The 27,238-nt window shown below is 40.1% G+C and overlaps 1 protein-coding gene across 1 annotated transcript in view; it reads right to left on the minus strand.

The window, feature by feature from the left end:
• DNAH3 (dynein axonemal heavy chain 3) overlaps window positions 1–27,238 on the minus strand; it is a 211,811-nt gene that overhangs the window by 160,250 nt on the left and 24,323 nt on the right. The window contains 6 exon segments of the mRNA XM_036824136.1: window positions 1,752–1,875; window positions 3,129–3,313; window positions 19,252–19,430; window positions 19,620–19,725; window positions 22,493–22,629; window positions 26,848–27,027. Of these exon segments, the coding sequence (XP_036680031.1) occupies window positions 1,752–1,875; window positions 3,129–3,313; window positions 19,252–19,430; window positions 19,620–19,725; window positions 22,493–22,629; window positions 26,848–27,027 (911 nt within the window).

The following is a 27,238-nucleotide window of genomic DNA, read 5'->3' on the forward strand; positions in this document are numbered from 1 at the left end:
CTCAGGATTTATGCAATAATGATGGACAGCAAGTTTAAGACTTCACCAAAGAGAGGGCTGAGCCCAGGGCTGCAGGCATCCCCTAGAGCTGCTCCTCTGTTGAGCTCTGTGGTTGAGAGCTCAGGGACCAGTTGATGGGGTCAAGCTAGAGTTGCCCCTCCAAGAAGAAGCTTGGCACTCTCCTCTCATCATAAATGACACTTGTTCCCATTTCTTCAGGAGACACCCCTCACTCCTCTTAACTTCAACAGTTACTGTAAATGGTCTTAGAGTAATGTTCTAGAAGTACACTCACAAGGTAGTGGTTTGGAAGTTAAGAAGCATTTTCTCCCCAAAGAAGTCATTGTTTAAGTGCAAAAGAAGCTGACCACTCTTGAATGCCTGTCATGTGCTGGACACCACCTAGGCACCACTTCAGACCATTTCATTTCATCCTTCAATACAATGACACCTCTCATAAAATGAGATGATCTGAGATTGGTTCTACTATCCCATTTTCCAGATGAGGACACTGAGGCTCAAAAAGATGAAGAAATTTGCTCCTGTTCATCTAACTTACAAAATGGTTCTGCTTCTTGGTGAGGCATCAAAACTCAGTTCCATGGGGGAGGCTGTGTGTAAGGGGTGAGGGGGTATAGGGGGATCCTATACTTTGTGCTCAATTTTTTTGTGAACCTAAAACTGTTCTAAAAATAAAAATCTATTAATTAAAAGAAATCAATTCTACTCATTGGGCTAAATTCTGGGTTCTGGGGACAGTAGCCATTTAGGTAGAGGAAGGAGAAGGCTGTAGCAAGAAACAGATACTCGCACACACACATCTTTTGTTGTTGTTGTTGTTTTTCTGGGCAACAGAACTAAGTCATATTTTGAAGGTAGCAACTAAGTGGGTTTATCCTTCAGCCCAAATTCCCATTCTGTGTAGAAATCCCTGCTTTCATCTACCCTTTTCCTTTCTCCTGAGTATTTGCAGGGATTATGGAACCTAAAGTTGGGTAGTGGGAGTTTCACGTGTGATGGGGATGGTAACTGGTATGAATCTGCAGTTCCTAAACAAAGTGTTACAAGCTGGGATGTGTGTGTGTGTGTGCGCACGCACATGCACACAGGTGTGTCTTTATCATGTACGTGGTACTTGGTCCACTTCACTTGATATTGTCTGACTTTTTCAGTGTGCAATATTTTCTTTGTCACTGCATTAAAATATTTATTTAGCAGTCAAACACACTTATGTGTCTAGAATAGAGCATAGCACATAGTAAAAATCCATAATAAATACTCAATGAATAAATGATTACAGGCACATTAGCACTGAATGAGACCAGCTGCAAAACAGGTAGTTTCTCAGCCTCCAACCATGCCTTTATTATCCTATCTTGATATCTCACATATCTGTAGTCTCCAATGCAAGGCTGACAATTTTGCTATTATTATTGTGAGGCTATTATTACATGTTACTATTTTTGTGTTTTTCTCTCTGCACCACTAAATTCCAATTGTTCAAGGCAGGGAGAGAAGGCATTGGCCGGCGTCACTAGAGTGAAGCAGGCTTAAAGAGAACATACTTCAATGGGAAACAAAAGGAAATTCCTTCTCCACCAATTGTCTTGAGACTTCACCCATGCACTGCTGGGTGGGGTGGCTCTAGACAGAACCAGGAACGTGTAGCATGTTATGAAGCTGGGTATCATTTCTAAATGATATCAAATATCAAATATCAATATCAAAACAACCTCAGACTTTCCCTGTACCTTTTAATGAGGTCCATCTCTGCCTGATCCCTCTTGCTAAGGAGAAGGTTTCGGCTGTTTTCAAAGATATCTTCAATCTGGTCTGGCCAGAGGAACAGAGTACTGTTCAGTTTGATATCCTCTTCTGCAAAACACACACAGTCTGTTCTAGGACAATGCTCAGCATAGGTCAACTCGCAGGGAATTAATTCAGCAGAACAAGAGGTCAAGAAGTGAGTATGGGGGTGGCAATTAATGAATGGGCCCATTATTGATGAATGATAGCCAACATTTATTGAACACTTTCCACAGCCCAGGCTAGAAGGTAGACGGTATTATCATTCTCGTTTTTACAGATGGGAAACAAAGTTAAGCCAAGTGGTCAAGGTCACACCAGTTAGAGACAGCAGAGCAGATTTCAAACCCAGGTCTAAGTCTAACCAACTCCAAAGCCTATGTTCTAACCACTGTGCTTCATTATCTTCCCAGGCTAGGTCTGAGTAAAAACCTAGGTTGAAGTTCAGTACTATCCTTTAAACTATTTCACCTCATCTGAGTATCAGTCTCCTTTTTGGTTAAAGGTCAGTGATAATATCAATGCCAGATGCCCTACCCATCTTATGGCCCTGGTCAGTTAAAATGCCCTGGGTTCCCTCTGTACCCTTGGGAATTTAGGAGGCAGAGACCACAGTGAGAGAGTCCAGTGTGTGTTCACATGGTCAAGAGCACAGCTCATGAATGTGCAGGTGGATGGTTATGGTGGACCACTTTTCACTCCCAGTCCCTGTCTCTACCTTCCATAACCATTCCCCCTAAACATTGTGAACACCAGGTAAGTCACAGGTATTTCCAGATGGAAAAAGGCTCTGAAACTTGGCTTGTAGAGGGCATATTAGTTTTTCCTTCAGAACCTGGTCCTTACAAAGTTAGGTCCTTACTGAGTCCTAACTTGGCTCAATAAACCTTGAAGGGGCCCTGATCATTTCCTTCTTTTTAATATATGCAGGAGCATGAAGGAAAGTGTCCTGGCCTCCTCAAAGGTGGGATTGTATTTAGATTATAGACGAATGCAACCTACCCACTTATAAAAGGACTCTGCACTTGAAAGTGACTTTTCCAGAAACACCAGGCACAAGATGCAAAGACAGGCATCTAAGAACAAGTCAAGTTCCTAGATATTTCTTCTTTTTGTCTAACAGTAAGATTCTCTTTGATTCAAATTCCGGTGGATAAGAGTGTGGAATTAGTGCCTCTACTATATGGACACACTTGAAAAGTAGCTCTCCCGATACTGATATTTAGTGGTAGAATTGCTAACTCTCCTTCCCCTGGCTCCTTATCCCTAAAAATATAAATATACACATACAGTTGCATGTACACACATGACATTGGACTTACGGGGCAAGTCTGCATAGTCCATCAGGAACTCTAGCCGTTCAGCTGCATCTCTAAGTTGCCGCCTCAGTTTGAACACGGTGACATCGCTGGATTTCTTTAAGAATTGAATGAGGAATACTAGCTCCCCAGTGTTGACAGGAATCTCACTGACTTTGTCTGCAACCATGCTGTACTGATTACAGATGCTACAGGGAAAGAAACAGCCATCATCATTATCTAAAAATAGCTTTCTTATAAGACCCACTATACTAAACAAACATGGTTCCTATTTGGAGACTAGAACAATGTTTTCCAACTTTTCTCTACCTGAAAATTCTTGATGGATGATATTCACATACATACCATATTTTAGAAATAATAACAGTAGAAATGATAATAATATATGACATGTACTAGGCCCTTTACTATGTGCCATGCCCCATTCTAATCACTGAATGAACACTAACTCATTTAATCTTCACGAAAATTCCAAGAGTTAGGAACTATTATTATCAACATTTTATAATGGAAGAAAGGGAGGCTGAGTAACTTTATCCAAAGCAACATAATGTGTAGATGTCAGAGCCAGGATTTGAACTAGTTTAATTCATTCCAAAGCTTATACTCTTAACAGATATACCACGGGTAAAATACAGATTTAGACCAAAACAATAACGAATATCACCACTACCAACAGCAGCAACTCCTCAATTTTATGTTGAAGTAGAACACTAAATTAATTTGTAATCACTCCTCTTAACAGTACACCAGCAAGTTTATCCTCATGTGCTGCAGGTAATTCCTGGTGGCACAGAGAAATTTACATTCAACTACTGGGACCACTAGATCTAACTGCCCACTTATCCTAAAACACAAGACTGTGAAAAAATATGTTATTATAGGGATAATTTGAATATGCTCTAATTTATACAAAAGCTAATGAATGACAGTCTTCAGCATTTTAACTACAATTAGGAACAAATTATTTGCAGTACATCCATGCCTAGCAGCCCTCAAGAAATGTTAGCAATAATAGCTATAATAGTTTTTGTTATTATTAATTGATCATTACATGTTGATGGCCATACACTATAGATAGATAAAAACCACTCCTCTCAATGTTTTCAGTCCTTGATATTCCTTCTTAATGTGTGGAGACCCCTCCACAATTGAGCTAATTGTATCAAACTGATGAGAAAATGATTAAAACATCTTTACAGATGATGCTGGGATTTTAGAAATGAATTTTTATACAATTCAGAAACTTGCTATACAGAAAACTTATCTATTGTGCTACATGAATTCATAGTATTCTCCACTTTTGGACTCAGAGCTGGATTATATTTCCCAGCCTCCTCTGTATTTTTACTTGAGTATTTTACCAGTCAGTTTGGACTACCATAACAAAACATTACAGACTGGGTGGTTTAAACAACAAAAATGTATTTTCTCATAGTTCTAGAGGCTGGGAAATCCAAGGTCAAGGTACTGACCTATTTAGTCCCTAGTGAAGGCTCTCTTCCTGACTTGCAGATAGCCGCCTTTTCGCTGTGTCCTCACATGGTGGAGAGGAAAGGAGCTCTGTCTGTTTCTCTTCTTGTAAGGGCACCGACCCTAATGGATTAGGGCCTCATCCTTTTACCTTCTTTAGTCTTATTATCTCCTTATAGGCCCTGTCTCCAAATACAGTCACATAGGGCATTAGTGCTTTGCTATAGACTGAATGTTTGTGTATTCCCAAAATTTGTATGTTGAAACTTAATCCCTAATGTAACAGTATTTTTTTAAATTTTTTATCTTTATTGGAGTATAATTGCTTTACAATGTTGTGTTAGTTTCTGCTGTACAACAACAAAGTGAATCAGCTACATGTATACATATATCCCCATATCCCCTCCGTCTTGAGCCTCTCTCTCACCCTCCCTGTCTCACCCCTTTAGGTCGTCACAAAGCATCGAGCTGATCTCCCTGTGCTATGCAACAGCTTCCCACTAGCCATCCATTTTACATTTGGTAGTGTATATATGTCAATGCTACTCTCTCACTTTGTCCCAGCTTCCCCTTCCCCCCTGTGTCCTCAAGCCTGTAACAGTTATTTTGAGGTGGCCTTTGGGAGATAATTAGGTCATGAGGGCTATGCTCTCATGAATGGGATTAGTGTTTTTATAAAAGAGACCCCAGAGACTCCTCACCCATTCTTCCATGTGAGGATACAATGAGAAGATGGTGGTCTGTGAACAAGGAAGCAGGCTCTCAACAAACAACAAATCTGCTAGAGCCTTGATTTTGGACTTCCCAGCCACCAGAACTGTTAGAAATAGATTTCTATTGTTTATAAGCTACTCAGCCAATGGTAGTCGGTTATAGCAGCCTGAATGGACTAAGACAGGCTTCAACATATGAATCTGGGGGAGACACAATTCAGTCCATAGTAGGTATGGTCATGTGATTGAGTTCCAGTCAGTGGGAAGTAGGAAGCAGTGATAAGTATCACTTTCAGGTACAGCACATGAAACTGTCCTTGCATATTCCTCCATGCTCTTTCTTCCTGCCAACAGTCTAGGATATCAACACTTAGAATGACCTTGAAGGCTATATGTTAAAGATGTAAAGTCACCATCTCCTTGAGTCTCTGAATGCACACAATATGTCTCCCCGCCAATCTGGAGCTATCCCGAGCAAGAATAAACTATTATTTTCAATCATGACATCTTGGTTCTCCTTGTTGCAGCATGTAGCCTGGTCTAATATAGGTAGATGCTCTCAGTGTGATAGACTCCCTCTGATAAGGATCCATTCTTCTTCCCTTTTGTATGAGAAAGCATAGAGTAAATATCATGTGGCTAACCTATTAGCTTCTTGCAAGGGCCCAGAAGAGTGGTAGCAGACCCACTGCGAAATAAAGGAAAAATATATATTGGTCTCTGCCCCTGGTTCCTAGCACAGAGCCCATGAAACCTCTGTAATTTCATGGATAATAAGAGTATCTTTTCTTCTAGTGAGGTGACTCAGGGTGGGCTCCTAGATGGCTCCTGGATGAGGAGTGGGTCACTGGAAACACTGAGCCATGATTAGAAGCTTGGAGCAAATTAATCAAACCCAAGAAGGGGGTCATTGGAACCTTCAATCTATAGCTGGTTGATCAGAGGCAAGGTGACAACCTGGACTTGTGACTGGCGTCTGAAGTAATGGGGGGGGCATTTTTATAGGACTGAGCCCTTAACCTGTGCAAGCTGATGCTATCTCTGGGTAGACAGTGTCAGAATTAAGTTGAATTGTAGGGCACCTAGCTGGTATTACAGAATTGCGTGGTGTGGAGAAAATCCTCCACACATTTGGTGATCAACAGTGACAAGAATGAAGTGTTCTATATGAAAGTAAAGGCGGGGGGGAGTCAAGATGGCAGAGTAGGAGGACACGGAGTTCATGTGTCCTCACCACTAGGGCACCTACCAGGTGCTGGTGGGGGACCTTGGACACCTAAGGGGACAGGAGGAACCCACAAGCGACTGGGTAGGACGTGGGGGGGAGGGAGGGGGAAGGAGAAGTGGAGGCTGGTCAGGACAGGCACCCCTGAGGGGTGGCTGGGGGAGGGGAGGGGCTCCCATGCCTGGAGGGACACACCCACAGCGAGGGGATCAGTGCGGATGGGGAGAGACCCTCTGGGTATCAGAGGATCAGAAGGGAACACAGCCAGCATTTCCCCTGCCCACTTGGGCCCGGGGAGCCTGCTGAGGTCCAGGGCCCGATCCTCTGCCCTCTGAGGCCCCTTCCTGCTATGTGGGCCCTGGGGGCGTGGGAGGAAGGGAGGGGGGAGGAAAAGTAGAGCATAGACAGGGTCAGTGCCCCTAATGGGAAGCTGGGGGAGGGGAGGGGTTCCCACACTCACTTGGGAGGGGCCCATCCAAGGTGAGATCAGCCAGCAGGAAGGGAGAGAGACACTCGGGGGATAGGAGGATCAGAAGGAAACGGGCCAGTATTTCCCCTGCCCACTCTGGCCCCAGGGGGCCTGCTGAGGTCCGAGGCCTGATCCTCAGCACTCCAAGGCCTCCTCTGGCTGCACTGAGCCTAGGCACTACCCCCCCCACCCCCTGCCTTTTACCTCTGCTCTGGTCCTGAGCCTAGGCCCTGCCCCCGCCTAAGCCCCAGCTGGACCTAAGGTCCCCCACCTCTACACAGCCAAGGCCTTTTCCAGTTTTTTGTTTTGTTTTGTTTTGCTGTTGTGGTTGTTTTACCTTGCTTTTTTTTTTTTTTACAATTGTTCATTACAACTTTATTTACAAAAGCTAGAAACTTTTTGATGATCCACACTCCAATGTCCTTTAGCATGGATTTTCAGGAATAAATTCACATAAAAGTCAGTTCAGATTTCCATTTAAATATTGGAACAATATAAAATGTGGCTTTCAACATGCCACTGTCAACAATACCATCCTTAGGGTAAAAATCTTACATTCTATTAAAAACACAGAAGGTTATATATAAGAAATGTTATTTCTAATTCTGCCCACTCCATTTTCTACCAATTCCACCTAAATTTTTTTGTTGTTGTTGAATTTTATTTTATTTATTTAACACAGCAAATTCTTATTAGTTATCTATTTTATACATATTAGTGTATATATGTCAATCCCATATTTTCTATTTCTTCCTGGTTCAGTCTCGGAAGGTTGTGTTTTTCTAAGAATTTTTCCATTTCTTCCAAGGTGTCCATTTTATTGGCATATAATTGCTTGTAGTAATCTCTCATGATCCTTTGTATTTCTGCAGTGTCAAGTTGTTACTTCTCCTTTTTCATTTCTAATTCTATTGATTTGAGTCTTCTCCCTTTTTTTCTTGATGAGTCTGGCTAGTGGTTTATCAATTTTGTTTATCTTCTCAAAGAACCAGCTTTTAGTTTTACTGATCTTTGCTATTGTTTTCTTTGTTTCTCTTTCATTTATTTCTGCTCTGATCTTTATGGTTTCCTCTGAACTGCTTTTGCTGCATCCTATAAGTTGTGAGTCGTCGTGTTTTCATTGTCATTTGTTTCTAGGTATTTTTTGATTTCCCCCTTGATTTCTTCAGTGATCGCTTGGTTATTTAGTAACATATTGTTTAGCCTCCATGTGTTTGTGTTTTTAATGTTTTTTGCCCTGTAATTCATTTCTAATCTCACAGCATTGTAGTCGGAAAAGATGCTTGATATGATTTCAATTTTCTTAAATTTACCGAGGCTTGATTTGTGACCCAAGATGTGATCTATCCTGGAGAATGTTCTGTGTGCACTTGAGAAGAAAGTGTAGTCTGCTGTTTCCAGATGGAATGTCCTATAAATATCAATTAAATCTATCTGGTCTATTGTGTCATTTAAAGCTTGTGTTTCCTTATTAATTTTCTGTCTGGATGATCTGTCCATTGGTGTAAGTGAGGTGTTAAAATCCCCCACTATTACTGTGTCACTGTCAGTTTCCTCTTTTATAGCTGTTAGCATTTGCCTTATGTATTGAGGTGCTCCTATGTTGGGTGCAAATATGATTGTTATATCTTCTTCTTGGATTGATCCCTTGATCATTATGTAGTATCCTTCCTTGTCTCTTGTAATAGTCTTTATTTTAAAGTCTATTTTATCTGATATGAGTATTGTTACTCCAGCTTTCTTTTGATTTCCCTTTGCATGGAATATCTTTTTCCATCCCCTCACTTTCAGTCTGTATGAGTCCCTAGGTCTGAAGTGGGTCTCTTGTAGACAGCATATATATGGCTCTTGTTTTTGTATACATTCAGCGAGCCTCTGTCTTTTGGTTGGAGCATTTAATCCACTCACATTTAAGGTAATTATCGATATGTATGTTCCTATTACCATTTTCTGAATTGTTTTGGGTTTGTTTTTGTAGGTCATTCTCTTCTCTTGTGTTTCCCACTTAGAGAAGTTCCTTTAGCATTTGTTGTAGAGCTGGTTTGGTGGTGCTGAATTCTCTTAGCTTTTGCTTGTCTATAAAGCTTTTGATTTCTCTGTTAAATCTGGATGAGATCCTTACCGGGTAGAGTAATCTTGGTTGTATGTTCTTCCCTTTCATCACTTTAAATATATTGTGCCACTGCCTTCTGGCTTTAGAGTTTCTGCTAAGAAATCAGATGTTAACCTTATGGGAGTTCTCTTGTATATTATTTGTCATTTTTCCCTTGTTGCTTTTAATAATTTTTCTTTGTCTTTAATTTTTGTCAACTTGATTACTATGTGTCTCAGCGTGTGTCTCCTTGGGTTTATCCCTCTTGGGACTCTCTGTGCTTCCTGGACTTGAGTGGCTATTTCCTTTCCCACGTTAAGGAACTTTTCGACCATAATCTCTTCAAATATTTTCTCAGGTCCTTTCTCTCTCTCTTCTCCTTCTGGGACCCCTATAATGTGAATGTGGGTGCATTTAATGTTGTCCCAGAGGTCTCTTAGGCTGTTTTCATTGCTTTTCATTCCTTTTTCTTTATTTTGTTCCACAGCAGTGAATTCCACCATTCTGTCTTCCAGGTCACGTATCCGTTCTTCTGCCTCAGTTATTCTGCTATTGATTCCTTCTACTGTATTTTTCATTTCAGTTATTATATGGCTCATCTCTGTTTGTTTCTTCTTTAATTCTTCTAGGTGTTTGTTCTTTAATTCTTCTAGGTCTTTGTTAAACAGGTCTTGCATCTACTCGATCTTTGCCTCCATTCTTTTTCCAAGGTCCTGGATCATCTTCACTATCATTATTCTGAATTCTTTTTCTGGAAGGTTGCCTGTCTATCTCCACTTCATTTAGTTGTTTTTCTCGGGTTTTATCTTGTTCCTTCATCTGGTAAAAAGTCCTCTGCCTTTTCACTTTGTCTATCTTTCTGTGAATGTGGTTTTCGTTCCACAGGCTGCAGGACTGTAGTTCTTCTTGCTTCTGCTGTCTGCCCTCTGGTAGATGAGGCTATCTAAGAGGCTTCTGCAAGCTTCCTGACGGGAGGGACTGGTGGTGGGTAGAGCTGGGTGTTGCTCTGGTGGGCAGAGCTCAGTAAAACTTTAATTGGCTTGTCTGCTGATGGGTGGGGCTGAGTTTCCTCCTTGTTGGTTGTTTGGTCTGAGGCAACCAGCACTGGAGCCTACAGGCTCTTGGTGGGGTTAATGGCGGACTCCAGGAGGGCTCACACTAAGGAGTACTTCCCAGAACTTCTGCTGCCAGTGTCCTTGTCCCTGTGGTGAGCCATAGCCACCCCCCGCCTCTGCAGAAGACCCTCCAACACTAGCAGGTAGGTCTGGTTCAATCTCCTATGGGGTCACTGCTCCTTCCCCCTGGGTCTTGATGCACACACTACTTTGTGTGTGCCCTCGAAGAGTGGAGTCTCTGTTTCCCCCAATCCTGTCAAAGTCCTGCAATCAAATCCCACTAGCCTTCAACATCTGATTCTTGGGAATTCCTCCTCCCATTGCTGGACCCTCAGGTTGGGTAGCCTGATGCTGGGCTCAGAACCTTCACTCCAGTGGGTGGACTTCTGTCGTATAACTGTTCTCTAGTTTGTGAGTCACCCACCCAGCGGTTATAGGATTTGATTTTATTGTGATTGCGCACCTCCTGCCATCTCATGGCAGCTTCTGCTTTGTCTTTGGATGTGGGGTATCTTTTTTGGTGAGTCCCAGAGTCTTCCTGTTGATGATTGTTCAGCAGTGAGTTGTGATTCTGGTGCTCTCACAAGAGGGAGTGAGCGCACATCCTTCTACTCTGCCACCTTGAACCCTGTTTTACCTTCTTGTTGTTTCATTTATATTTTTATTTTTTCTAATAGATTTTTAAATTTTTCTAACTTTATTTTCTTTTTTATTCTTTGTTATTGTTCTTCCTTGTTTTTTCTTTTTTCCTGTGCCACACAGCTTGCAGGGTCTTGGCTCCCAGGCCGAGGGTCGGGCCTGAGCTCCTGTGGTGGGAGTGCCAAGTCCAAACTGCTCGACTGATAGAGAACCTCAGACCCCAGGGAATATTCATCAGAGTGAGGTCTCCCAGAGGTCCTCATCTCGGCACCAAGACCCGGCTCCACCCAACTATCTGGAAACTCCAGTGCTGGACGTCTCAGGCCAAACAACTAGTAAGACAGGAACACAGACCCACACATTGAAAAAACATGAGATGACAAAAAAAATATCTTACAGATGAAGGAGCAAGGTAAAAACCTAAAAGTCCAAAAAAATGAAGCGGAAATAAGCAACCTACCTGAAAAAGAATTCAGAGTAATGATAGTAAAGATAATCCAAAATTTTGGAAATAGAATGGAAGCACGGATTGAGAAAATACAAGAAATGTTTAACAAAGACCTAGAAGAACTAAAGAACAAACAAACAGTGATGAACAACACAATAATTGAAATTAAAAATACTCTAGGGCTTCCCTGGTGGCACAGTGGTTGAGAATCTGCCTGCCAATGCAGGGGACACGGGTTCGTGCCCTGGTCTGGGAAGATCCCACATGCCGCGGAGCAACTAAGCCCGTGAGCCACAACTACTGAGCCTGCGCGTCTGGAGCCTGTGCTCCGCAACAAGAGAGGCCGTGACAGTGAGAGTCCCGCGCACCGCGATGAAGAGTGGCCCCCGCTTGCCGCAACCGGAGAAAGCCCTCGCACAGAAATGAAGACCCAACACAGCCAAAAAAAAAAAAAAAAAAAAAAAAAAAAATACTCTAGAGGGAATCAATAGCAGAATAACTGAGGCAGAAGAATGGATAAGTGAGCTTGAAGGTAGAATGGTGGAAATAACTGCCAAGGAGCAGAATTAAGAAAAAAGAATGAAAAGAATTGAGGACAGTCTCAGAGACCTTTGGGACAACATTTAATAACGCACCAACATTCAAATTAAAGGGGTCCCAGAAGCAGAAGAGAAAGAGAAACCGTCTGAAAAAATATTTGAAGAGATTATAGTCGAAAAGTTCCCTAACATGCGAAGGGAAATAGCCACCCAAGTCCAGGAAGTGCAAAGAGTCCCATACAGGATAAACCCTAGGAGAAACATAGCAAGACATATTAATCAAACTAACAAAAAATAAATTCAAGGAAAAAATATTAAAAGCAGCAAGGAAAAAGCAAAAAATAGCATACAAGGGAATCCCCATAAGGTTATCAGCTGATTTTTCAGCTGAAACTCTGCAGGCCAGAAGGGAGTGGCAGGGTATATTTAAAGTGATGAAAGGGAAAAACCTACAACAAAGATTACACCAATCCACAAGGATCTCATTTAGATTTGACAGAGAAATCAGAAGTTTAACAGACAGGAAAAAGTTAAGAGAATTCAGCACCACCAAACCAGCTTTACAACAAATGCTAAAGGAACTTCTCTAGGTGGGAAACACAAGAGAAGAAAAAGATCCACAAAAACAAATGCAAAACAATTCAGAAAATGGTAATAGGAACATACATATCGATAATTACTTTGAATGTAAATGGATTAAATGCTCCAAGCAAAAGACAGAGGGTCGCTGAATGTATACAAAAACAAGACCCATATATATGCTGTCTACAAGAGACCCACTTCAGACCTAGGGACACATACAGACTGAAAGTGAGGGGATGAAAAAAGATATTCCATGCAAATGGAAATCAAAAGAAAGCTGGAGTAGCAATAGTCATATCAGATAAAATGAAGACTGTTACAAGAGATAAGGAAGGACACTACATAATGATCAAGGGATCAATCCAAGAAGATATAACAATCATAAATATTTATGCACCTAACATAGGAGCACCTAAATACATAAGGTAAATGCTAACATCCATAAAAGGCGAAATCGACAGTAACACAAATATAGTGGGGGACTTTAAAACCCCACTTACACCAAGGGACAGATCATCCAGACAGAAAATAAATAAGGAAACAAGTTTTAAATGACACAATAGACCAGATAGATTTAATTGATATTTATAGGACATTCCACCCAAAAGCAGAAGAATGCACATTCTTCTCAAGTGCACACGGAACATTCTCCAAGGTAGATCATATCTTGGGTCACAAATCAAGCCTCGGTAAATTTAAGAAAATTGAAATCGTATCAAGCATCTTTTCTGACCACAACGCTATCAGATTTGAAATCAACTAAAGGAAAAAAACTGTAAAAAACACAAACACATGGAGGCTAAACAGTGCACTGCTAAATAACCAAGAGGTCATTGAAGAAATCAAAGTCGAAATAAATAATACATAGGAACAAATGACAATGAAAACACAGTGACCCAAAACTTATGGGATGCAGCAAAAGTAGTTCTAAGAAGGAAGTTTATAGCAAATCAATCTCACCTCAAGAAACAAGAAACATCTCAAATAAACAATCTAAACTTACACCTAAAGCAACTAGAGAAAAAAGAACAAAGAAAACCCAAAGTTAGTAGAAGGAAAGAAATCATAAAGATCAGAGCAGAAATAAATGAAAAGAAATGAAGAAAACAATAGCAAAGATCAATGAAACTAAAAGCTGGTTCTTTGAGAACATAAACAAAATTAATAAATCTTTAGCCAGACTTATCAATAAAAAAAGGGAGAGGACTCAAATCATTAAAATTAGAAATGAAAAAGGGGAAATTACAACTGACAATGCAGAAATACAAAGGATCATAAGAGACAACTACAAGCAACTCTATGCCAATAAAATGGACAACCTGGAAGAAATGGACAAATTCTTGGAAAGATACAACCTTCCAAGACTGAACCAGGAAGAAATAGAAAATATGAACAGACCAATCACAAGTAATGAAATTGAAACTGTGATTAAAAATCTTCCAACAAACAGAAGTCCAAGACCAGATGGCTTCACAGGTGAATTCTATCAAACATTTAGAGAAGAGCTCACACCCATCCTTCTCAAACTCTTCCAAAAAAATTGCAGAGGAAGGAACACACCCAAACTTGTTTTACAAGACCACCATCACCCTGATACCAGAACCAGACAAATATACTACAAAAAAAGAAAATTACAGACCAATATCACTGATGAATATAGATGCAAAAGTCCTCAACAAAATACTAGCAAACCAAATGCAACAATATATTAAAAGGATCATACACCATGATCAAGTGGGAATTGTTCCAGGAATGCAAGGATTCTTCAATATATGCAAATCAATCAATGTGATACACCATATTAACAAATTGAAGAATAAAAACCATATGAGCATCTCAATAGATGCAGAAAAAGCTTTTGACAAAATTCAACACCGATTTATGATAAAAACTCTCCAGAAAGTGGGCATAGAGGGAACCTACCTCAACATAATGAAGGTCATATACGACAAACCCACAGCAAATGTTATTCTCAATGGTGAAAAACTGAACGTATTTCCCCTAAGATAAGGAACAAGACAAGGATGTCCACTCTCATCACTATTATTCAACATAGTTTTGGAAGTCTTAGCCACGGCATCCAGAGAACAAAAAGAAATAAAAGGAATACAGATTGGAAAAGAAGAAGTAAAACTGTCACTGTTTGCAGATGACATGATACTATACATAGAAAATCCTAAAGATGCCACCTGAGAACTATTAAAGCTAATCAATGAATTTGGTAAAGTTGCAGGATACAAAATTTATGGACAGAAATCTCTTGCATTCCTATACACTAACAACAAAAGATCAGAAAGAGAAATTAAGGAAACAATCCCATTTACCACTGCATCAAAAAGAATAAAATACCTAGGAATAAACCTACTTAAGGAAGCAAAAGACCTGTACACCGAAAACTATAAAACACTGATGAAAGAAATCAAAGATGACACAAACAGATGGAGAGATATACCATGTTCTTGGATTGGAAGAATTAATATTGTGAAAATGACTATATTACCCAAAGCAATCTACAGACTCAATGCAATCCTTATCAAATTACCAATGGCATTTTTCACAGAATTAGAACAAAAAATCTTACAATTTGTATGGAAACACAAAAGACCCCAAATAGCCAAAGCAATTTTGAGAAAGAAAAACAGAGCTGGAGGAATCAGGCTCCCTGACTTTGGACTATACTACAAAGCTACAGTAATCAAGCCAATATGGTACTGGCACAAAAACAGAAATATAGATCAATGCAAAAGAATAGAAAGCCCAGAGATAAACCCACACACCTATGGTCAACTAATCTATGACAAAGGAGACAAGGATATACAATGGACAAAAGACAGCCTCTTCAATAAGTGGTGCTGGGAAAACTGGACAGCTACATGTAAAAGAATGAAATTAGAACACTCACTAATACCATACACAAAAATAAATTCAAAATGGGTTAAAGACCTAAATGTAAGACTGGACACTATAAAACTCTTAGAGGAAAACATGAGAGGAACACTCTGACATAAATTACAGCAAGATCTTTTTTGACCCACCTCCTAGAGTAATGAAAATAAAAACAAAAATAAACAAATGGGACCTAATGAAACTTAAAAGCTTTTGCTCAGCAAAGGAAACCATAATCAAGATGAAAAGACAATCCTTAGAATAGGAGAAAATATTTGCAATTGAAGCAATGGTCAAAGGATTAATCTCCAAAATATACAAACAGTTCATTTAGCTCAATATCAAAAAAACAAACAACCCAATCAAAAAATGGTTGGAAGACCTAAATAGACATTTCTCCAAAGAAGACATACAGATGGCCCAGAGGCACATGAAAAGCTGCTCAACATCACTAATTATTAGAGAAATGCAAATCAAAACTACAATGAGGTATCACCTCACACCAGTTAGAATGGCCATCATCAAAAAATCTACAAACAGTAAATGCTGGAGAGGGTGTGGAGAAAAGGGAACCCTCTTGCACTGTTGGTGGGAATGTTAACTGATAAAGTCACTGTGGAGAACAGTATGCAGGTTCCTTAAAAAACTAAAAATAGAATTACCATATGACCCAGCAATCCCACTACTGGGCATATACCCAGAGAAAAGCATAATTCAGAAAGACACATGTACCCCAATGTTCATTGCAGCACTATTTACAATAGCCAGGTCATGGAAGCAACCTAAATGTCCATTGACAGATAAATGGATAATGAAGATGTGGTACATATATACAATGGAATATTACTCAGGCATAAAAAGCAATGAAATTGGGTCATTTGTAGAGATATGAATGGACTTAGAGTCTGTCATACAGAGTCAAGTAAGTCAGAAAGAGAAAGACAAATATCATATATTAACGCATGTATGTGAAATCTAGAAAAATAGTACAGATGCACCTATTTCCACGGCAGGAATAGAGATGCAGATGTAGAGCACGGACATGTGGACACAGGCGGGGAAGGGCAGGGTGGGATGAATTGGGAGATTAGGTTTGACATAAATATACTACCATGTGTAAAACAGATAGCTAGTGGGAACCTGCAGTATAGCATGGGGAGCTCAGCTCAGTACTCTGTGATGACCTAGATGGGTGGGATGGGGGCGATGGGAGGGAGGTCCAAGAGGGAGGGGATATATGTATACATACAGGCAATTCAATTTTTTGTACAGCAGAAACTAACACAACATCGTAAAGCAATTATACTCCAATAAAAAAATATATAGGAGACACACAGAAAAGACACAGTAGAGAAGAACTGGATTTTCCCTACTCAGGAGGTAGACTGAATTGAGTTTTTCCTTTATCCCCATTAACTACTAGACCCTCTAAAAAGTCCTGAATATGGGTTGACGATATTAACAATTGGACCAACATAACATCTTAGCAATATCTAGGGATAAACTAAGGACAAGAAATACTTTCTTGTACACGTACTTATAATATCATTTAAAATATAAAGGTCCAGGGGTCCTGTAAGCACAGGGCCGTTCTCTTTCTGGTGTAGGGGATGGCATAAGGGAGACCAATACATTTTGCATCAATCTATGGCCTCTCTCTACCTTGTTGTCACTGTTTGGACAAGATTTCCTACCCTGAAGGAAACAAACAGCCAGACCAGAGGGATAATTTCTTATATCTCTAACTCAGGGCCTTGTGTTTCTGGTCAATATTTCAGGTCATTGTTCTAGCAGCTTTAGACCTTGTACCTGTAGTGGAAATGGATTGCATGCCCACTTTCTTACTAATGCACTCCAAGGTGCCCCCTGCCTATATGACCAGAGCACCCCTTTCTAGGGCACACCTAATCACTGGAAACAGGAAGGTACTCCACTCAGCAATTACAGGACAATGAAGTAGCAAGGGTTCAGAAGACTCAAACTCACCTAATCAGGCAAGTTAGTTTTTCTCTCTTCATTCAGTAGGGTGTCTTATATCTGTTTTACCTACCTCATGGGGTGGTTGAGAAGACCAAATGAGTCAGAATCACTGTCTTTAAGGTAGAAAGACACTTCAGAACTCAATCACTAACCTGGAGTTTCTGGGTCCTTAGAAATCCCCAGGTTTGTAATGGGACCCTAACTTTCACTTATATTAAAAAGGCCAAAAGAAATTGTACATTTATTTTGATGAGAAAGAAAGCACTGACCAACCAAGGCACTATGTTGCTTTGATTTGACAGGAACAAATGTTTAAGGAAAAAAATTGCTTGATGCTCAAACTTTCCAAAGGAAAGTGTCCTAGTAGTCTGAAGGCTGAAAACATTTTACTGCCCTAGTCCCAAATGTTTATTCTATAGGCAAAGGAACTGAAGATCCAAGAGGTGAAGCCAGGGGACACAAGCTAGCAAACAGAAGGTCTTGGATTCAAAACCAAGTCTTCTGGCTCCCAAACCAGGAATCCCACCATTTCGTTACCCAGTGAGAAAGCTGAGTGCAGTGGTGGAGAGCATTAATTTGGAGTCAAAATGAACTAGGTTAAGCCCTGGATATGCCACTTGCTGACCTTTTGGAGTCTCAGTTTCTTCATCAACATAATGCAGAGAATAATGAACAACTTCTTGGGGTTGGTGTAAAGACCTGATTAGATCTTGAATGTTCAGAACACTTACACAGTGCTTGGACTACAACATGTGCTGGAAAAATGGTAGCTATTATCATAATTAATTTCCTGATGAGTTTCTGATATGCAGTTTGTAAACCTTAAAAGAGCTATAAAATGCTAAACTTATATTTATCTACATGTATATGAATAATATAATATATAACAATTTAATAGTGGTTATTAGTACTAAATCATTTTAGTCTATAGTTTAAAGCTCTCTGAGGAAGAGAGCTAAAATAACACGGGCTAACCATTTTGTAACATTCAAATAGAAACAGAGTAGCAGATAGTTGCTGTCCCAGCCTCTTAGCCTCATTCTCTTTTCTGTTACCCACAGCCTAAGCCTTCTTGGGGTACCCCATCCTTCTCTTTCTTGGTTCTCATGGTTTAGAGATGAGAACACTACCCGAATCTAAACCATACTCTTGGCTATGGTGTTTGCCTTGCTGTTGCCCAAACAACCCAAATCAGGCCAGTGCCACACCAGCCAGTGTCACAGTGTTGGAAAAAAGGGAAACCATTTTTTCCCCTGTGGATGGAAACCTGGGAGGATGTAAGTCTGGAACTGCTGGGGCCCACAAACTGGAGAGAATCTGTCAAGAGATCGGAGCTGACATGGAGGACAGCCAAGTAGAGGGAGGAAGATTGCATTCTAATTGTAGTGTTGAGGGCCTGAAGCTAGCAACTCCTAAACTTTCCAACATGTGAGCCCCAAATTCCTTTTTTTACATTAGCCAGTCTGGCCTCCTATCCCTTACAACCAAAAACGTCTTTAATAAATACTCATCAGTAAAATGAAGGCACAATATAGAGTTTAACATTGAATGACAGAATCCCCAGACCCAGACAGTAGACGTCTGTATAGAAGAGATTTTTAAGGGCTGCCTGTAATCACCCTGTGTCTTCAAATGTGTGCTAGATGGCCAGTGAGAGAGCCTGTGACCTCAGACAGTCAAGTAATTTCTCTCTGAAGTTGCCTGCAAGAAAGCAAAGGCTGAAGGATCAGAGATGAACTGCCTCAGGATGCCTTCCACCTTCCTACTCCAAGTCCCAGGTAGTTTTCTCCTTACTGTTCACCTTCTAGCCTGAACCTGATTCCCTGCAACTGTCACTTCGGGCAGAAACAACCTGAACTGGAAGTTCAATCTGGTCATTGCTGGAAGGTGCAAGCTCTGTCCACTTTTCCATTCTCCCATTCGTGCCAATTATCATTGCTATTTCTCTGCATGCAACAATAATACCTGGTGTTGGTGTCCCGGTTTACATCCACTTGGAATTGAATCAGATGGTCTTTAAGATTTTGGGCTCGCTCACAGATATCATAATTTAGGCTCATGGTGTCAAGGCAGAACATGGCCAAAGGCACGGTATTGTGCATGGATGCAATTTCATTTCTCCGCTTTTTTATGCTATTGATCCTCTGTAGAAGAGAGTAGATTCAGTAGCTTAATTTGCCTCTAGCCTCTATGCATTTGCCCCCAGCCTCATCCCCAGCCAATATAGTACAATGTTGAGCATAGTATATACACTAATGAAACACACTGACTACTCAATGGATTGTCTGTAGCACATGTAACTAAGATACGAAATGTCAAGTGGCATCTCCTACCATCACAAAATCCTCAATTTCATGATTTTCTTTCAGGAACGCAGTGATGTTTTGCTCTGCCGTGTTATCCAATAAGTCATCATACTTCTTGTATACATTTAAGTATCTTCCATATTGAAGAGCATAAAAATCAAACATACAAATACAGGTCACCAAATCAGATTAGTCAGAGTGGCAAATGAAGAGATAATATCATAAAAACTAGCCCAAATCACGAAAGAGAAATATAACATGGCAAAATAGAGTGAACTGGGAATTCAGAACTTTAGCTTCAAATTCCAATTTTGCCACTTCCTACCTGCATGAACTTAGACAAGATATTTCTCTTTTTCAAAGATCAGTGTCCTTAATTTTAAGTGGAAATGATAATAGCTCACTGGATTGTTGTAAAGATGTAATAATATATATTTAAAGCAATTAATACTATGCCTAACGTACAGTAAATGTGCAATAAACATTACTTCCTATCCCTCCTTCCAGTTCTAAAATTCTACATCTAAATTTTAAGATGAAAATTTGTAACTAATGAACCTAAAGTCTATTGAATAGAATTAAGTTTCCCTCTGTCTGCTGTCAGATGATGCAGAAATGGCTGGACAGATTTCCCCCAAATTGGAGGATGTTTGGGGGATGCTCTGACTTAAAATAAGTTTGAATTAAAATAAAGATGATATGGAGTAAACAGAATTAACTTTGTGGGGCCCAGGGGTATACTTCCAAGAGTTGGCGAACACTTCAGAGACTCTGAAACTGAGATACAAGGAGAAGCCCATGGAACTGTCAGTCTACAAAAACAAACTATACCTGTAAGAATCAACAACAGGGAAAACAGAGGTTTCAAGTAGATGACACCAGATTAAATTCACGAGGGCAGAGCTTCCAAATCTGAGGCGGTGGTTTTCAGAATAGATTAGCAGCAGTTCTCAACTGGGGGTGATTTTGCCCCCAGGGGACATTTGGCCATGTCTGAAGACATTTTTGGTTGTCAAAACTGGGGAGGGTCCTACTAACAGGTAGAAGTCGGGGATGCTGCTAAACATCCTACCATACCCAGGACAGCCCCTCATAATGCAGAATTTTCTGGTCCAGTCTTCTTGCTTCCCTTCCTCTTTTGTTCTCTTCTTTTGTGATTTGATGACTATCTTTAGGGTTGTGTTTGGATTGCTTTTTCTTTTTTGCATCTATTGTACATTTTTGGTTTGCAGTTACCATGAGGTTTTGACATAGCAGTCTATATACATATATATATATATATATATATATATATATATATATATATATATATATATATACACACACACACACATATATACATATACACATACAAGATTGTTTTAAGTTGCTGGTCTCTTAATTTCAAATGTATTTCCAATATCTTGCACTTGTAGTCTCCTCTTCTCACGCTTGCTGGTTTTGACATATTTGTGACATCATATTTTTGTGTGGATGATTTCCTACCTTTATTGTATGTTTGCCTTTACCAGTGAGCTTTCCCTTTCGTAATTTTCTTGTTTCTGGTTGTGGGCTTTTCTTTTCCACCTAGAGAAGTTCCTTTAGTATTTGTTGTAAAGCTGATTTGGTGGTGCTGAATTCTCTTAGCTTTTGCTTGTCTGTAAAGCTTTTGACTTCTCTGTCGAGTCTCAACAAGAGCCTTGCCGGGTAGAGTATTCTTGGTTGTAGGTTTTTCCTTTTCAACACTTTAAATATATAATGCCACTCACTTCTGGCCTGCAGAGTTTCTGCTGAAAAATCAGCTGATAACTGTATGGGGTTCCCTTGTATGTTATTTGTTGCTTTTCCCTTGTTGCTTTTAGTATTTTCTCTTTGTTTTTAATTTTTGTCGATTTGATTAATACGTGTCTCGGTGTGTTTCTCCTTGGGTTTGTCCTGTATGGGACTCTCTGCACTTCCTGGACTTGAGTGAGTGTTTCCTTTCCCATGTTAGGGAAGTTTTCAGCTATTATCTCTTCAAATATTTTCCCAGGCCCTTTTTCTCTCTCTTCTCCTTCTGGGACTCCTACAATGCAAATATTGGTGCATTTAATGTTGTTCCAGAGGTCTCTGAGACTGTCCTCATTTCTTTTCATTCTTTCTTCTTTATTCTGTTCCACAGCAGTGATTTCCACCAATTGATCTGTCTTCCAGCTCACTTATTCATTCTTCTGCCCATTTATTCTGCCATTGATTCCTTCTACTGTATTTTTCATTTCAGTTATTCTATTGTTCATCTCTGTTTGTTTGTTCTTTAAATCTTCTAGCTCTTTGTTAAAGATTTCTTGTATCTTCTCAGTCTGTACCTCCATTCTGTTTCTGAGACCTTGGGTCATCTTCACTATCATTACTCTGAATTCTTTTTCAGGTAGATTGCTTATTTCTACTTCACTTAGTTGTTCTTCTGGGGTTTTATCTTCTTCCTTTGTCTGGAACATAGTCCTCTGCCATCTCATTTTGTCTAACTTTCTGTGTTTGTGGTCTCTGTTCTGCAGGCTGCAGGACTGTAGTTCCTCTTGCTTCTGGTGTCTGCCCCATGGTAAGTCAGGTTGGTCCAGGGGCTTGTGCAGGCTTCCTGGTGGGAGGAACTGGTGCCTGCCCACTGGTTAAAATGCATGAATTTCTAAATGCCAGAACCTGTCTGGCGCCACGGCTTTCATACAATAGAGGTGAACCTGTTATTTGAATTCTGGCTCTCCTATCTATTTGCTGGAAAGTTATGGTTTCCTTATCTGCAAATAGGGATAAATAGTAATACCGATGTAAGTAAACATTGGCTACTCTTATTCTTTCAGGTATGTGGGAACAGGGATCGTTTATTTGATGACAGTTAGGAACTCTAAACCAATGCCAATGGCTAAGTTACAACTAAACCAACTTACTTGTAGGGGCCAACTTGATTTTTCTGAAATACCTCGAAAGTTTGATCCACAAAGTCAGAAACCAGTTTTTCATCAGCATTAACAGTTCCAAGAATCAGATTATATCCTTTCAACTCTGGGAACAGAATAGATTCCACCTAAAGAGGAGAAACCACTTTTATTTTTTTTTAAAGATTTATTTTTTGATGTGGACCATTTGTAAAGTCTTTATTGAATTTGTTACAATATTGCTTCTGTTTTATGTTTTTTGGTTTTTTGGCCACGAGGCATGTGGGAATCTTAGCTCCCTGACCAGGGATCGAACTCACACCCCCTGCATTGGAAGGCAAAGTCTTAACCACTGGACTGCCAGGGAAGTCCTGAAACCACGTTTAAATGTCACAAGACATCCACAAGACACAAGAAGGAAGATGACACCAAAATGTAAAGTCTCCTGCAATGCACTCATTTCCAGGGACATCGGCTGCATTTCAACTCTATTTCTTCTCGGATGGTGCTGGAAATCACCCCACTGTTCCCTTTACCTCTATTCTCTCTCCTCTTCCTCTTGTTAGATTACTCATCTTTCAAATTCTTGCTCCTTTCAAGTCTCATGTCCTTAGAGAGTCCCCCCCCGGGCCCCCAGTGGATGTTAGGTTTTCCTGCTTAAAGTTCACATTCTAAATTTATCCCACTTGGCACTCATCGTAATTGTAATTAAATGAATGTGTAATGAGCTGTTCTAGGTTTGTCCTGGGATATAAATGCCATGAGGGTCTGGATTGTATCTGACTTTCTCCACTATTGTGAAGGGCCTAACAAGAGCTTGGCACATAGTAAGTGCACATAAACATTGTGCGAGTGAATAAATACTACAGTGGTACCCCTCTCCCCCACCAAACACTTTCCTCTCTAATGAAAAGCTACTAGAGGCATGGGTTCCAATTCAAACTCTGCTGCTAGCTGACTATGTGACCTTAGGTAAGCTACCTTCTCTGGACTTTAGTTTTCTCATCTGAAGAAAGGGAGAGATGTACTAGATTCTTCTCTCAGTTCAGGAAAAAAAGCTATGTCTTTATGATCTGAGGCACAAAAAGTATTTTTCCTGAGAATTCAACTCTCCAACTTCTTAATGGCACATGTGTATCTCTGAGAATGTTCTCAGTTGCATGACTCATGCAAGCTGCAAGTCCTTGTTGGGGACCCATTGCCTTCCACTGCTCTCTCTACTAAGAAAGATTTTAGTGATCTGTATAAGAAAGGACTCTTCAGAGGGCTTTACTGAGTTATGAGTTACATGCAGCTGATGAAAATGCATCGATTTAGAAAGGGGGAAAGGCAAGTACAACTGATCTTTGTCTTCCCTCTTTGGACAATCCAAAGGTTTTTAAACCAGTGGAGAAGCAACTTCTTTGCTGTAGCCATACTGTAGGCAGTGTTTGAAACCAGGATATGAGTGAAATGGCTTAGGGCAGCACAACTGGAGCATTCAGGCCTTGCAACAGATCATAGGTGGGCAGGATAAGGGATTATCTCTTGGGAAAAGTATTCAATCGAAAGAAGATTTTAAATGTGGCTGGTTCTCACTATGGAGAACAGTATGGAGGTTCCTTAAAAACTAAAAATATAGCTACCATATGATCCAGTGATCTCACTCCTGGGCATATATCCAGAGAAAAGTCTAATTCAAAAAGATACATGCACCCCAATGTTCATAGCAGCACGATTTATAATAGCCAAGACATGGAAGCAACGTAAATGTCCACTGACAGATGAATGTGGCCTATACACACACACACACACACACACACACACACACACACACAATGGAATATTGCTCAGCCATAAAAAAGAATGAAATAATGCCAGCTGCAGGAACATGAATGGATCCAGAGATTATTATACTAAGTAAAGTAAATCAGAAAGAGAAAGACAAATACCATATGATATCACTTATATGTGGAATCTACAATATGACACAAATGAACTTATTTACGAAATATAAACAGGCTCACAGATGTAGAAAACAAACTTATGGTTACCAAAGGGGAATGGAGAGGGAGGGATAAATTTGGAATTTGGGATTAACAGATACACACTACTATATACAAAACAGATAAACAACAAGGACCCACTGTATAGCACAGGGAACTATATTCAATATCTTGTAATACCCTATAACGGAGAAGAATCTGAAAAAGAATACATACACATATATGTATAACTGAATCATTTTGCTGTACACCTAAAACATTGTAAATCAACTATCCTTCAATTAAAATTTTTTAAAAATACACCTTTAAAAAAATGTGGCTGCTTCTCCTATGCCCCACAGAGCAGTCTGTAAAACCGAGCCAAGAACAATAGTGCTCTTTCCAGGTAATTATTGTTACTATCTGCTTATCTCCATGGCTCTCTGATCCCAGACTTCTTGGTTTTGTCATTACCTTCAGTGCTTTCTCCTGTATACTTCTCCAACTTTGGCATTTCCCTGGCACTTTGAGTTAGACTATTCTCCCATCAGGAGGGAGACTGACCCAAGCAACCCCATTCCATAGGGGGAATATACAATTATATATATAATTTAATATATATATATATTTATATATATTTATATATATATAATGTGTTTTATATATCTATATAATGATTATGAAAGTAATGCATCGACTGCTAATGCTGTTTTAAATTCTGCTTATTGCATTTTCAATTTTATAAAATCCTTCCCTTATCTCATCCAGCTTCCTTTTATTTATGTCTCTCATTCACCTCTTTTCATTTCAGTCAGTATTACAGATCCATGTTTTTCTCAGTTTTTTGCTAAGGCAAATATTTTCTACTTTTTACTTTGGTTTCCTTTAGTAACTTTCTCACAAATATGCTTTCCTTTTGCACCTTGAGTACTACTTTCAAACATCTCATGCTGACGTTTTTTCCAACTTTTAAAATTCATCTTTAACCATAAATAAGGCAGGACTGATAGGGGATGGGGTACTGTCTATCTGTTGCTGTTCTTAGGTATTCTTCTTAGATATTCAACCTGAGGGACTATTCTTTTAAAATGTCACTACCCAGATCAGAGATAATACAGTGTGACGGGTTCAGAGAGGCAGACTGTGCTATGGGCATCTCTAGATGGAGAATTCACATCCTGGGCTGCTTTTTCTCATAGTCTAGTACAGTCATCAGCATTTACTTGGGTCTAGCTTTCAAACCGGGTACAAACTATGACCTATGACTATGTCTTCTTGGCATTACAACCCACTAAATCTACTACCAGCCCCTGCCAGGCTGTTAGCAGCAGCAGCCACATAAGCCCTGGGCTCTCCCAGCCCAGCTGCTCGCAAACATTGCTAATCAACAGCAGTGAAGGGGAACTTGAGTGGTATGTACTTTAACTGTCTCCAAGCCCCACACTTATCCTTCCAAATTACAGGGTCTTCTCTTTCATTTCCTTCCTAGGGATACTGATTGTAGGAGAGCTGCCCACGTTTCTTCCCCCTCTGAACATCCAGTTTTCCTGTTAGTCTGACTTGGTTGGCTTCAAAACCCCCAATTTAGAGTTCTCTGGTGAAATCAACTGGAACATGTGGCTTCACATGCTTCCCTACAAAGTCCAACTCTAATCATGAGCTCTTAGAACCCTCTAAGCACAGGACTGCAAAGAGAAGAGTGCTTAAGAGCATCCAAGCATCATACATAATGCATGGGGAGGGAGGGAGAGCGAGGGATGGGGAGGGGAGAAACACCCTGCAAGTCCCTTCCCTATGCGGGGCTGGACACTGGCCCTCTTGCCACACCAACCACCCAGAGGGGGACAGAAGATGGAATGCCAAAGAGTCACACTCATGTGGGTGATCCTGCCCAGTTCTAGAAGTCTGCTAATAACTGTCTGTAATCTGATAAGTAATGTCACCCTGGAAAGGAAACTTGGAAAAGGGCTTGGGCCAGGAAGGGAAGCTTTAATCTCTCCCCTAGAAGCCTACAGTGAGTTAAACAGACAAATAAACAAATGGAAATTCAAGAACTAAATTAGATATAGTCTTATGAAAATTCTTGGCAAAGTACATGGCAATTGATCCATCATGAATTATTAACCCAAGATGGATATGGCTTGGGACACATCTGCCCTTTTGAGGTTGGCATCATGTGGGGAACTCTACTTTCTCACAAAGTAACTCTTAGTGTCCTTGTTAACGGGATGTGTGGACATTTCTTTAAGGCCCAAATCCTCTTTCTGGGAGTCAAGTGGGTGTACTCAGGATATATCTCCCAAAGTATCAATAAAACCCTACCTTGCACAAGCAGCCATTTTAAACATATTTTATTCAATATGTGAATAAAAATACAAATGAATAATTAAGTGAATACTGTACCTTGGGAATCCCCCTAGAGTTCTTAATAATTTCCAAGAAAGAGTTGTGTATTAATTCCCAGCAGTCATCAAAGGATGGATTAAAGGCAATAATGGGCTCATTGACTTCAAGCTTGATCATAATCAGCTGAGGTTTAAAGAACTCCATCTCTTGGTAGGGCTCCTCGAAATCATTCCCATCCTTCAGGAGAAATAAGATATGGAAATTATTACAAAATGGAACCTTCTAGAATCAAGGGAGTGAATCTTACCCATTTATAGGACTACCTGGGCACCAGAAAAGGAAATGAAAGGTACCATGCACTGTTCATATTTTAAATAAGGGCAAAGTATGGCTTAGCCCACCTGAGTTCACCCTCTCCCCCTTCTTCGAAGCTTTGATTCAGTACGTT

Source organism: Balaenoptera musculus, chromosome 15 (genome assembly GCF_009873245.2).
Source record: "Balaenoptera musculus isolate JJ_BM4_2016_0621 chromosome 15, mBalMus1.pri.v3, whole genome shotgun sequence".
Lineage (NCBI taxonomy): Eukaryota > Metazoa > Chordata > Mammalia > Artiodactyla > Balaenopteridae > Balaenoptera > Balaenoptera musculus.